The following is a 13,057-nucleotide window of genomic DNA, read 5'->3' on the forward strand; positions in this document are numbered from 1 at the left end:
ACAAAGCAGATGATTCTTTTGGTATCCCACTCTCTTCTCCATGGCCAGTAGGAGGCACCATATTGTACAAGTCAATTTTAGCCAGCCTACCTAGAGTGATACATACGCTAAGTTGCATTCAAGGTAAAGGTCAAGAAGTTGCTACTCTATCTTAAAATAGTGATTTAGTCGCTTTCCTTCTAAACCACCATAGTCTACTGCTTTACTAAGCTATTAAATGAAGGCCACCTGATCAGAGCTGCTATTGACTTGTGATAACGAACATTCAACATATGTGATATGTATTGATGATTTTGATAATGGCAGTTGACAGTTTTTTTTTAGTGGTTTCACAATTGGTGACTATAACGTCTTTATGTTTTCATGATCTAAAGCACTTTGGACTGCCTTGTTGCTGAAATGTGCTATATAAATAATCCTCATTGATTATAAAGTTTTATAAAATGTTAAATAAAAAATGACAGATTTTAATGTATAATACAAGTACAAAGTAGCAGAGAATCCAAAGACAGTCAGTTAGAGTCTAATAAGTTTGAGCTGACATTCTCCTTTGTTATGTATTTGCTTTTCAAACTGCTTCATGTGGGTACGCGTCAGAAGCAGGCGGGGTCATTAAAGTTCAACACATACACACGTGAGCAGAAACTCAAAACTAAGACTAGTGGAAGAAAAAATAAAGCATAATTTTAAATATCACCTTGCCTTATGAAACCTATGTCTGTGAGGAGCCTAACCTGTAGGACCAGTGCTTGATATCAAGAGATCATGCCATCAGATAGACACGTATGAATGTTATCTTGTCATGCAGGTCATGAGGTTTTTCTATGCTTTCTTTTTTTCACAAAATAATCCACTTTTTTTTAAAGAAAGAATGTCTGCATGTTAGGGACCTGATAAAGTCATGGTGTGAGAGCTGCTGCCGTGAAGCATCGAGCCAAAAGTGGTAACACAAGTGTTAGGTGTTTATCAGCGGTACAAGCTGACAGCTGAGGAGGCGGGGAAAGCGTGACGTGTTGAGTGACAGTCAGAAGATGGATTGGTGCCACAGACGAGCTCCTATCTGATCTTAAATGGGGTTCCTGCATCCTCCTCTTTGGCATTTCCTTCCAAGCTCAACTGTTCCCATGACAGAGTGGCCAAAAGTATGAGAAGAAATAACTCCAGACTTTTCTACGTTACAGAGGTAGGAAAACATTTAAAGCTTTATAGAAGACAACTTTTAAATCCATTTGCATGCAAGGACACATACTAGGATACTTTCTCCTTTTTTATTTTTAGCTAAAAAGAAACTTAATCTAATAACTACAACAGGATTTTTTTTATGCATTTAACTGTATTTTAATAGTTATAAGCCACCTGCTCAGCTTTCTGCTTTGAGTAAAAAAGTTTTTGTAGTCAAAATAGGCAACAGTAATGAGGAATCAAACTGTCTCGATTTAAATGAATAATTAAAAGTCACAATCCCTTTCTGATTAGCTTCCTGTCATTCTCATCTTATTCAGTGTTGGTGAAGAAAGTTGACAGTTGTTTATGGAAAAGTGAAACATTCAAGCAGATGAAGTGATAGGGTCATGGGACACAGCCAGAAACACAGGTTATCTGCGGCCCCCCGGCGCTGACGCGCTAAGACAAAGTTGCCCTGAAAGCTGAATCCTGAACTCTGGATCTGTGTAAGAAGCTCCTATTGTGTCTGAGGCAGGAGCGTGGGGGTCTCAGGACCTGAAATCAGATAAGACTTCCAAAAATAACGCCGGACCGGTCTTCTGAAAGGCTCGACACAAAACCGTCTCTGTTTACTGCTTACCTTTTGAAACTATTGTAATATGTAAAATACAGTATTTTCCTGGATTTTCTAAATATTTATATTGAAAGTTGAAACACTTCCTAATTTATGAAATCGGGATAATCCTGCAGCTGCTTTTTTTACATGCTCAGTTTATTGTAGAATGTTCATTTTTTTGTTTGTTTTTGTTTTCTAAACTTAAAAATGTAATTTATTGTCTTTAGTCATAAAAATTCGAAACAACAGAATCAAAGTGAACAGCTGAATGGTGAGTTTTATTTTCTGAAGAGTTTTCAAGATGGAAACTATATTTTTTCTTAAGTAGTTTGTAAATCGGTTTTCATAGAGCATCTGGTTTCAGTTTGGCATTTAGTGATCAGCCTTAATTCTTTAGATCAAAGCTAGCACATATAGTTGTGACCAAAGTGACCCCATGGAATTCCCCCTTCGCCCCTTTCACACGCTTGTCTTGTCCCGTCCAGAGACACTGGGACTCCTCAGAGTCGGCCTCATGCGTCGAGCTCCTCCAGGACCCTGACGTCAGATATGCCGTGAAGAGGGTCTTCTCAGGCAATGTGCAGCTGCCACGGCTTTCCTGCAGACCCTCTGCACAGGAGAGACTACAGGATGGGGCCCAGCTGGAGCCAGCAGCCCCTCCAACACGCAGCATCAGACATTCCAGGAGCCTGGGGACCCTAACCAGCTGGTGAGTTGGTGATTCTCATGTCTCTAACAACATTCCACTCATTTCCTTCTCTTCTTTGGATGTATGTGTAAATTCACAGGCTTATTTTACACTTTCAACAGCAAGACAATCTAATCCTGTTTAAGGGTCCTCACTGAAGTTTTTCTCAATCCAAACTTTACTCATAATGGAATGCCTTCCTAAAGTATATACACAGCTTAAACATATTCACATTTTCTTCCGTTAGAATCAAAGCTTTCAATGTATTTTATTGGGATTTTATGCAATAATCCAATAAGTAGTGGTGCTATCAAGTGGAATAATTTAGATTTTTTTTTCAGTTCAATTCAATTCAATTCAATTTAGTTATATAGGTTAATTCACCTGACATTTTAAAAAATAATTTCAGTTCAATCACACACAATGAATGTGTTCATTAAGCTCAGTTCATTATTCAAAGTAAGTTTAAAATATTTCTCTCTAAAAAAACCCAGCAGCTTGTCATTGACTTGCAGCATTCACTTGTCCTGGACAAACATGTGTCGCTGACTATACAGCAATCCGTCATACTGAGCATGCGTGTAGCGACAGTGGAGAGGAAAAAGTCCTGTTTAACAGGAAGAAACCTCCAGCAGAACCAGAGCCAGAACCTGGCTCACTACAGTGGTTGAGACAATAGAGCAGAATGCACAAGAAAAAACAGAATAAGCGTCTGAAAAGTGTCTCCTTCAGATTTTTTTTAAAAATCTGATACCCCTAAGACCAAACTATCAGTAGTCTGGACAGCAAAGCTGGTCAGAGATGATGACCAGATGGAGCTAAATACAGGGCAGTCTGTGAAGAAAAGCTCTTAGAGGCTGCAGAAGTTCACTTTCCTGGAGTATAATGATGTTACACTGCTTTGTGTTGGTCTGTCACAGAAAATCTCAGAAAATCCCAGAAAAATATATACTGGAGTTTTGGATATTGTGTAACATTATGTGAAAAAAATCCAAGATTGTGAACACTTTTGCAACTTTTTATGTGAATTGCTCTTTCAGACAGTGCTGTTGTCTTTCTGAATAATCAAACATTTGAAATAAGAAGGTATTGGGCTGAGCACAATAATAACCGGTGTTCTTAAGATATGGAGGAAAATAATTAGCCTGAACAAAGTTATGCTTGAGGCATTAATCATTCTTCAAAACAATCATCAGTGGAAAAAAATAGCCAAAGTAAATTCTGATTATTGCCAAAACATGAGTGAAACTACTGCTTCAAACCTTCCTGTGGTTTTGGCCCCTTGTCTTTAAACAGTGTGTGTGTGTGTGTGTGTGTGTGTGTGTGTGTGTGTGTGTGTGTGTGTGTGTGTGTGTGTGTGTGTGTGTGTGCCCATCGTTATCTTGTGTTTATGTGTTGCGGGAATGAAACCTGGTCTGTTTGATAGCAGGTATGACAGGTATCAGATATGACTCAGTTCTGTGACGAAGGCAATGTTTTATCACTGGACACTTTCATCAAGGTTTGCTGTTTAATGGGAATCAAACTGAAGCTAAAAAAAAACAATTGCAGAGGAAACATGGAGTTACTTGGAATTCTCTACGAGAAATTTCCCAAGCCAGAAATCCTTACCAGAACTTAAAGATAAAGAGATCCAATTCTCCTGGTGATTTCAGGTCACTGTGTCTTCACAAAGTTAGTCTTTACCTACAGCAGAGACACCTCCATCTGTACTCTGCTCAGTTCCTTCCTCTTTGACAGGAGCTGATCCCTGCAGGGAGTCATGAACAGGTCATCAGTTCCTCACAGCATTATCTGAACTCTAATTATTATTATTCAATATTAATCATTACTTAAATCATCAGGTTATTTTATTTTATTTTCCATCCATCCATCTATTTTCTATACACCCTTGTCGCTAGTGGGGTCAGGAGGGTTGCTGGTGCCTATCTCCAGCTAACGTTCCGGGCAAGAGGCGGGGTACACCTTGGACGCCAGTACGCCAGTCTGTTGCAGGGTAACACAGAGACAGACACGACAAACAACCATGCACACACACACACTCACACCTAGGGACAATTTAGAGAAACCAATTAACCTGACAGTCATGTGTTTTGGACTGTGGGAGGAAGCCAGAGTACCCAGAGAGAACCCATGCATGCACAGGGAGAACATGCAAACTCCATGCAGAAAGACCCCGGGCCAGGAATTGAACCCAGGACCTTCTTGCTGCAATGCAACAGTACTACCAACTGCCCCACTGTGCAGCCCCTTTATTTTATTTTAGGAACAGTCTCTAGCCCAGCACTGGGTCGGATGTGTTGCAGCTGAGTCTCTACCTCCAGGTCTTTATAAAACAGACATTCCTGCTTTGTCCTTGTCAGCAGTTTGTTTGGTTTGAAGCTCAGTGAAGCCATGTTCTACAGCATCCCAGAAAAACTGATTTATCAGCCATATGTTGTTGTTCTTCTGCTACAAACAATAGATGAAGAGAAGTGTGTGTTACAGTCTTATTTAGAAGTACTTGGAGGCAATCAGACAAGAAATCCTACAGACTGAGGTCCATGCAGCCACCGGTAGGCATGTAGTAGCTCTGCTTTAGATCTAACTATAGAGTTGTTTGTGAACTAAAAATTCTTTCACTGTTGCCCTGGCTAGCAGGGGGCAGCCTTGTGCTCTCTTGTGTATAAACTGCTTGAGGACGTTTGATCGGGCGCCAGAGAAAGTGTTCCTGAGGAAGCTGTGAAATCCCAGAAACATAGACCCTGTAACTTTACTATTCTATAGACAAGATATTATGGATTCAGCTAAAGAGATTGTGTTACAGGGAGATGGAAAATCCAGCAAGTAGACACAACAATTGTACATCCTTTGAGTTTAGGATTGTTTAATTGGAAAAACATCCATTTAAACTCTATGGTCGGTTTCCAACCTCCAGTTTTTATAAAACTTTTACCAGTCAATGTATATTTTATCTGACTCTGCACTATATTTAAGAAGAAATTACAACAACAATGCAAAATATTTTTGGAGGCCTTCTGTACCAGTTCTGAAGGCCGTGGGCAGATTAGGCTGCCCATGGCAACCCACAGAGAGTGAAATCTGATTGGACAGAATGTCAATGATCCACACAGACATGTAAGGGCCAAGATAAATGTTCTTAAAAAAACAAGAATAATCATAATAACTCAATAGAAAAAATAATCTATGTTGCAAATATATTATTGATTCTGATAGTGAATGCCTACCAGGGGAACCCAAAGCACTTCACACTACATTTGGTAATTCACCCATTCACATGCATATTCACATATGGATGGATTAAAAGTTTGAAAGAAATTTCAAACTTTTTCTTATAGCTCTATAAACTATAAGGAAATGTTTCAAAAGCTACAGAAACAGAGTTTAAAAATGTCTCTGTAATGTAATTTTTGTGGAACAAATGAAAAGCATCACCTCTTGCTCTCAATGCGACATACTGAAGCTGCGTCTTGATGAACTTGAATGACCTTATCTCCAAGCCAGAGGGTTTTCATACGAAGGTACTCTCTGTTCTCTGTCCCTAAACCTCAGTCGAACTGCAAAGGCCTCACCTCTGCCTACGTTATCCACATGACAGAAATGATGATGTGCCTCAGGGTCTGAATCGGTTTGAGTCCAGGATTATCTTTAGATCAGTTAAAGTTGGGGTGGGGAAACAAAAAAAAAAAAAAAAAATTCAATATCAAAAAGTTGTTTGTTTTTATTTGATTCCATTATAGTTTTGTTTTTGTTTGTGCTTATTCATCAGATGTTTATGATGCTCATTAAATAAAAATGTCTATAGTTGAATATAGTTTCAGAAAAAAAGAAAACATCGAGAACTTATCGTTCCTATGAAGAGATCTGCATTCTGATTGGCCAGCTCAGCTGCTCTTTAAAGGGGCCTTTCAGCATATCAGCGCTGTTTTACATAATAATGTTTAGATACTACACATACAGTACAGTTGGAAAGCTAATCTCTATCTCACCAAAGTGAAGGTGAGATACACTGTAAAAAAAAGCTGCCAGTATTTTATAGTAAATCAGAGATGTTTTTTTTTTTTTTTTTTTTTTCCAGTGGAGATATCCGCTGCATGCAAGATAGTGACTACTCATAAGAAACTGGTCCTTTGTGTCTTATCCTCTTCTGATCTTTATTATCCATTCGTTTATCCATAAATTGTTTATATGTTCACCATTTCATCTTTTCTTAACACAGTTTCCTGCCCATAGCTCAGGTCTATAATTTTATATATACATATTTACTAATTAACTTAACTTTAAGGATTCAAGGATTTTTTTTTTTATTGTCATACCACTTTGGGAGTTTGTGGTGCGAAATTTGTACTCAGGTCCCAGATAAAGAAATCCACTTCACAAAGAAAATAAATAAATAAATAAAATAAACAAATGAACATAAAGTCAATTAAGTGATGCAGTTATGTGTCTGTTATGCGTCTCAAGCTATGAGGTGAAGCTGCATTTGGTGCAGCTTGAGTTCAGCAGCCTGACGGCTGAAGGGAAGAAACTGTTCCTCAGTCTGGTGGAAGCTGCATTTGGTGCAGCTTGAGTTCAGCAGCCTGACGGCTGAAGGGAAGAAACTGTTCCTCAGTCTGGTGGAAGCTGCATTTGGTGCAGCTTGAGTTCAGCAGCCTGACGGCTGAAGGGAAGAAACTGTTCCTCAGTCTGGTGGTCTTGCTCTGGATGCTCCTCAGCCTCCTGCGGCTGGAACAGTCTGTGGTACCTGTAGCTGGAGACCACCTCCACAGCTGCTCCTCTGATGTTCAGGGGCTGAAGAGGATCCTTGTCCTTTCTGAAATCCACCACCATCTCCTTGGTCTTCTTCACATTGATGCAGAGGTTATTTTCTCTGCACTAGTGCACCAGGTGTTCCACCTCCTCTCTGTATATGGACTCATCACTGTTTGTGATGCGTCTCACTACTGATGTGCCTTTGGCAAACTTCACTATATGACAGCTGGCGTGTCTTGCGGAGCAGTCATATGTCAGCGTGAAGAGGAGGGGGCTCAGCACGCAGCCCTGCAGCAAGCCAGTGCTAAGGGTGATGGAGGAGACGGTGTTGTGGATCCTCACCCCTGATGTTATGGTTGGTGATGCACTTGATGCCCTTCCACATGCGCCGGGGGTCGTTGGTGGTGAAGTGACCTTGAATTTTCTGGGCGGTTTTGGCCCTCGCAATGCCTGCAGCCAGTTCTTTCCTCGCCTGTCCTGAACGCAGCTCTCAAACCCTGGCAGAGGGTGGGACATGCTGGGAATCGAACTTGCGACAGCTGCGTTGAGGACTAAGGCTTCCATATGTGGGTTGTGCTTTACCCCTGCGCCACCACAGCACACCCTTCAGTCCAGAATTTTGTCTCCGCGTGTGGGAAAGGTGACGTGCTGGTAAAAACTGGGCAGAGTGTCCGTCAGTTTCATGTGGTCAATGTCCCCCGCAACCTCGTAAAATGCCTCCGGGTGCTTCATCTGCAGTGAGCTAACGGTGTCAGTGGTAGAGCTAGACTTTTAAAGTTGGGGGGGCCAGGACTACCTTTGGGGGGGGGGCAAAATTTAAAATGTGTGTGTGTGTATATATATACATATATATATATATATACATATATATATATATATATATATATATATATATATACATATATATACATATATATATATATATATATATATATATATATATATATATATATATATATATAAAATTTAAAAAAATAACCAAGCTGAATATTTGGTTATTTTTTTAAGCCCCTCTTTCATTTGACAGGTTATAATTAACACCTTTGACTGGTTCACATGGAGACATGACAGACTTTACGCAAAGAGTTCATCGCAGAGGCAACTAGAAAAAACTCTAGCGCAACCTCTGCTCCAAACTACGAACATTGTCGGCCCTCTTCCGTTTTTTTTTTTTTTTTTTGTGGAGGATCAGTAAATAACTTCTTGGTGTTTTACAACCACCAGGTATGAAGTGCTTTACCCTTTGAGTTGCACCACAGCGCAGCACATTTGAAACATCCAGGAGTTCAATATCAGCTCGTTTTTATGAGTACAAGTATAAAGGAGGCTGGTATCGCACCTGATATAAATCTATTTATTTATGTAATCACGTGGACTTGTATAAAGTTTTATACATTTTCTTTTCATATATTTAGGCCCGAGCAGCTAAGCGCTGCGAGAGCCTATTGTAACTGTACTGTTGTAACTGTACTGTTTCTTATTAGGCCCGAGCAGCTAAGCGCTGCGAGAGCCTATTGTAACTGTACTGTTTCTTATTATTATTAGGCCAGAGCAGCTAAGCGCTGCGAGAGCCTATTGTTCCTGTACTGTTTCTTATTAGGCCCGAGCAGCTATCGCTGCGAGAGCCTATTGAAACTGTACTGTTTATTATTAGGCCCGAGCAGCTATCGCTGCGAGAGCCTATTGAAACTGTACTGTTTATTATTAGGCCCGAGCAGCTAAGCGCTGCGAAGGCCTATTGTAATCGCGCTGTTTCTTATTATTATTATTATTATTATTATAGTTCTTGTGCCAAATGAATTGGCTTTTTGGGGGCTTTATCATATTCAAAAACTCACCAAACGTGGCGGGGGCATAGAGCCCGTGTAAAATTTACGTATTTTAAGGTCCTCAGAAAAATCGCACAAGAAACGGCTCAAGGGCGCCACCTGGCAAATTTCAAAGGACCCTTTCCTATTCACTTACTTTATCGTAGAGACTTGAAACTTGGTACACTTGTAGAGCTCCCCAAGACACTCAGAATTTACAATTAATGTCATAGTGCAAGTATCACAGAATGTCGGCCATTTTGGATTGAAGTTCCGATTTTGACCCGATTTTGGCCGTTTACAGGGTTCGCATTTTTTCGAACTTGTCCTAGGGATTTCGATCGATCGGCTTCAAACTCGGTCAGATCGTTCATAAGGCATGGCCGATCCAAAGTTATCGTAGGTTTGCGTTTTCGACCTTCCTGAAGGGGGGTTACCTGGGGTCAAAGTTCACCTAGTCGCCATGAAAAATAAAACGGTTATAACTTTTACAAAAAAACTCACAGCAGCACCAAACTGTCAGTGATTGATCATCATCGGGTCCCCTACAATACCCAATGGTCAAATGATGACATCACTTAGGCCACGCCCCCTTAGAACAGGAAGTGTCATTTTTTACTGTGAATGGTCGCTATCTGACCCCTTTGACCTAATCAACATGAAACTGTGTCCACAGACAGAAAACATGTTGGTGTGTCATGGATTCCAACCCTGTTTCGCTTTGATGGAGCAGGTGGGCGTGGCAGCGTGGCGAACTGACCCTAAACGCCGTCGCCATACGTTTGGCTGTAGATTCCACAATTTTAAGCCCAGCTGCACCAAACTTCACATGAGTGATCCTGGTGGGATGCCTTACGATCCTATGTCGTCATAGTCTGACGTCATCTAAGCCCCGCCCCCTCAGAACAGGAAGTGCCTTTTTTTGACTTGTAAAGCTCCATCTATGGTTCTCTCAACCTAATCAAGATGATTCTGTGTTGGATGACAGATAACATGTTGGTCTCACTTGCTTTAAAGCGCCAAGAGTCTTCAGTAGAGGGCGTGGCCGTGGCAGCGCGGCGAAGCAGAGGGAACGCCGCCGCCATACGTTTGGCTCTAGATTCCACATCGTTCAGCCCAGCTGCACCAAACTCACTAGGATGCATCCTTATTTATCCCCGAACAGGAATCCATAACAGTCGTTCATGGGCGTGGCCTAATTTCTCTACAGCGCCCCCTAGAATTATTTAAATAATCAGCCCCAAGCCATGCTTTAACCTAGAATTATGAAACTTGGTACACATGTGTATGATGTCAGGACCTACAAAAAAGTCTCTTGGAGCCATGGTGCAAACCCAACAGGAAGTCGGCCATTTTGGATCAAAATCCGCGATTTACTGTTTTTCATAGACGTCACATCTGATCCATCTCCTCCTACAGCTTTCGAGATACAGACTTCAAACTCAGTCAGCAGAGAGTTGAGACAATAAAGGTCTGAAGTTATCACAGGAATTTTTGTGTGTCAAAGCGTGTGGGCGTGGCAAAGTCCCAAACTTTGACTATTCACCATTAAGCATCAAAGTGACATAACATGCACATACAAGGTCACAGCTGCATCAGACTTTCTATGTCTCATTATAGACCAGTCCTCATCACGGTTAGGTGGTCGATTGATGACATCACCTTAGCCCCGCCCACTTCCGACAGGAAGTCACCTGTTTTTTCTACTGTATGTCTTACTTTTACACTCTAAGTCATATGGGATTCATCCTGTGCAGACTGACATAAAATGACATGAAGATGAACTCTGTCAATGCCTACTGATGCGTGGGGGCGTCGCAAAATGGCTGTCCCTCGCCATATGCATACGATCATCTCTTATTCACAGACACATCATCCGATTTACACCAGACTTTTTATGAGTGACACTTGTGAACCTCTAAGGAGCCCAGTGGAGTTTAATTGCAATTTGACTCCACTGCGCCCCCTATGTTAATCAAACAGCTGTATCTCCTCTCTACATGGCCCGATGTGCTCCAGATTTTTGGTTCATCGCCAGGGAGCTCTGCCGAAGCCGTAAAAGCGGATAGCGTGGATGAGGGCGCGCGAGCGTCGGCGGTGGCGGGCGGGTGGCGGTGCTGGTACCCCCGCGGTGGCTATAGGCCGGAGCAGCGCTAGCTGCGAGGGCCGCTTGAGGCTCCGCGGAGCTTTAATTATTATTATTATTCTTATTCTTCCGTAAAATAAATTGGCTTTTTGGGGGCTTTATCATATTCAAAAACTCACCAAACTTGGCGGGGGCATAGAGCCCGGTGAAAATTTACGTATTTTAAGGTCCCCAGAAAAATCGCACAAGAAACGGCTCAAGGGCGCCACCTAGCAAATTTCAAAAGACCCTTTCCTATTCACTTACTTTATCGTACAGACTTGAAACTTGGTACACTTGTACAGCTCCCCAAGACACTCAGAATTTACAATTAATGTCATAGTGCAAGTATCACAGATTGTCGGCCATTTTGGATTGAAGTTCCGATTTTGGCCGTTCACAGGGTTCGCATTTTTTCGAACTAGTCCTAGGGACTTCGATCGATCGGCTTCAAACTCAGTCAGATCGTTCATAAGGCATGGCCGATCCAAAGTTATCAGAGTTTTGCGTTTTTTTTTCTTCTAAATGGAGTTACCTGGGGTCAAAGTTCACCTTGTCGCCATGAAAAATAAAAGGGTTATAACTTTTACAACAAAACTCACAGCAGCACCAAACTTTCAGTGATTGATCATCAACGGGTCCCCTACAACACCCAATGGTCAAATGATGACATCACTTAGGCCACGCCCCCTGACAACAGGAAGTGTCATGTTTTACTGTGAACGGTCCTTATCTGACCCCTTTGACCTAATAAACATGAAACTGTGTCCACAGACAGAAAACATGTTGGTGTGTCATGGATTCCAACCCTGTTTGGCTTTGATGGACCAGGTGGGCGTGGCGGCATGGCGAAGTGACCTGTAACGCCGTCGCCATACGTTTGGCTGTAGATTCCTCAATCTTGTGCCCAGCTGCACCAAACTTGACATGAGTGATCCTGGTGGGATGCCTGACGATCCTATGTCGTCATAGTCTGACGTCATCTAAGCCCCGCCCCCTCAGAACAGGAAGTGCCTTTTATTGACTTGTACAGCTCCATCTCTGGCTCTCTCGACCTAATCAAGATGATTCTGTGTTGGATGACAGATAACATGTTGGTCTCACTTGCTTTAAAGCGCCAAGAGTTTTCAGTAGAGGGCGTGGCCGTGGCAGCGCGGCGAAGCAGAGGGAACGCCGCCGCCATACGTTTGGCTCTAGATTCCACATCATTCAGACCAGCTGCACCAAACTCACTAGGATGCATCCTTATTCATCCACGAACAGGAATCCATAACAGTCGTTGATGGGCGTGGCCTAATTTCTCTACAGCGCCCCCTAGAAATTTTTAAATGATCAGCCCCAAGCCATGCTTTAACCTAGAATTATGAAACTTGGTACACATGTGTATCATGTCAGGACCTACAAAAAAGTCTCTTGGAGCCATGGTGCAAACCCAACAGGAAGTCGGCCATTTTGGATCAAAATCAGCCATTTCCTCTTTTTCATAGACATCGCATCTGATCTATCTCCTCCTGCAGCTTTTGAGATAGAGACTTCAAACTCAGTCAGCAGAGACTTGAGACATTAAAGATGAAAAGTTATCGTAGGAATTTTTCTATGTCAAAGCATGTGGGCGTGGCTAAGTCCCAAACTTTGACTATTCGCCATGAAACATCAAGATGCAATAACTTCCACATAGAAGGTCACAGCTGCATCAGACTTCCTATATCTGACTACAGACCACCCCTCATCACATTGAGATGGTCAGTTGATGACATCACCTTAACCCCGCCCACTTCCGACAGGAAGTCACCTGTTTTTTCTATTGTATGTCTTACTTTTACTCTCTAAGTCATATGGGTTTCATCCGGTGTAGGCTGACATGACATGATATGATGATGAACTCTCCCATGATGAACTCGACT

The 13,057-nt window shown here is 41.9% G+C and overlaps 1 protein-coding gene across 1 annotated transcript in view; it reads left to right on the forward strand.

The window, feature by feature from the left end:
• The first annotated feature begins 67 nt into the window (after positions 1–67).
• Positions 68–13,057, forward strand: part of LOC106908136 (3',5'-cyclic-AMP phosphodiesterase 4C-like) — a 342,471-nt gene continuing 329,481 nt past the window's right edge. The window contains exons 1-2 of the mRNA XM_088014993.1: positions 68–1,183; positions 2,266–2,489. Of these exons, the coding sequence (XP_087871119.1) occupies positions 1,145–1,183; positions 2,266–2,489 (263 nt within the window). The 5' untranslated portion in view covers positions 68–1,144. The remainder of the gene's footprint in view (positions 1,184–2,265; positions 2,490–13,057) is intronic.

This window comes from Poecilia mexicana, unplaced genomic scaffold, assembly GCF_051168715.1.
Source record: "Poecilia mexicana isolate PSO_F unplaced genomic scaffold, ASM5116871v1 scaffold_17, whole genome shotgun sequence".
In the NCBI taxonomy this organism is placed as follows: Eukaryota; Metazoa; Chordata; class Actinopteri; order Cyprinodontiformes; family Poeciliidae; genus Poecilia; species Poecilia mexicana.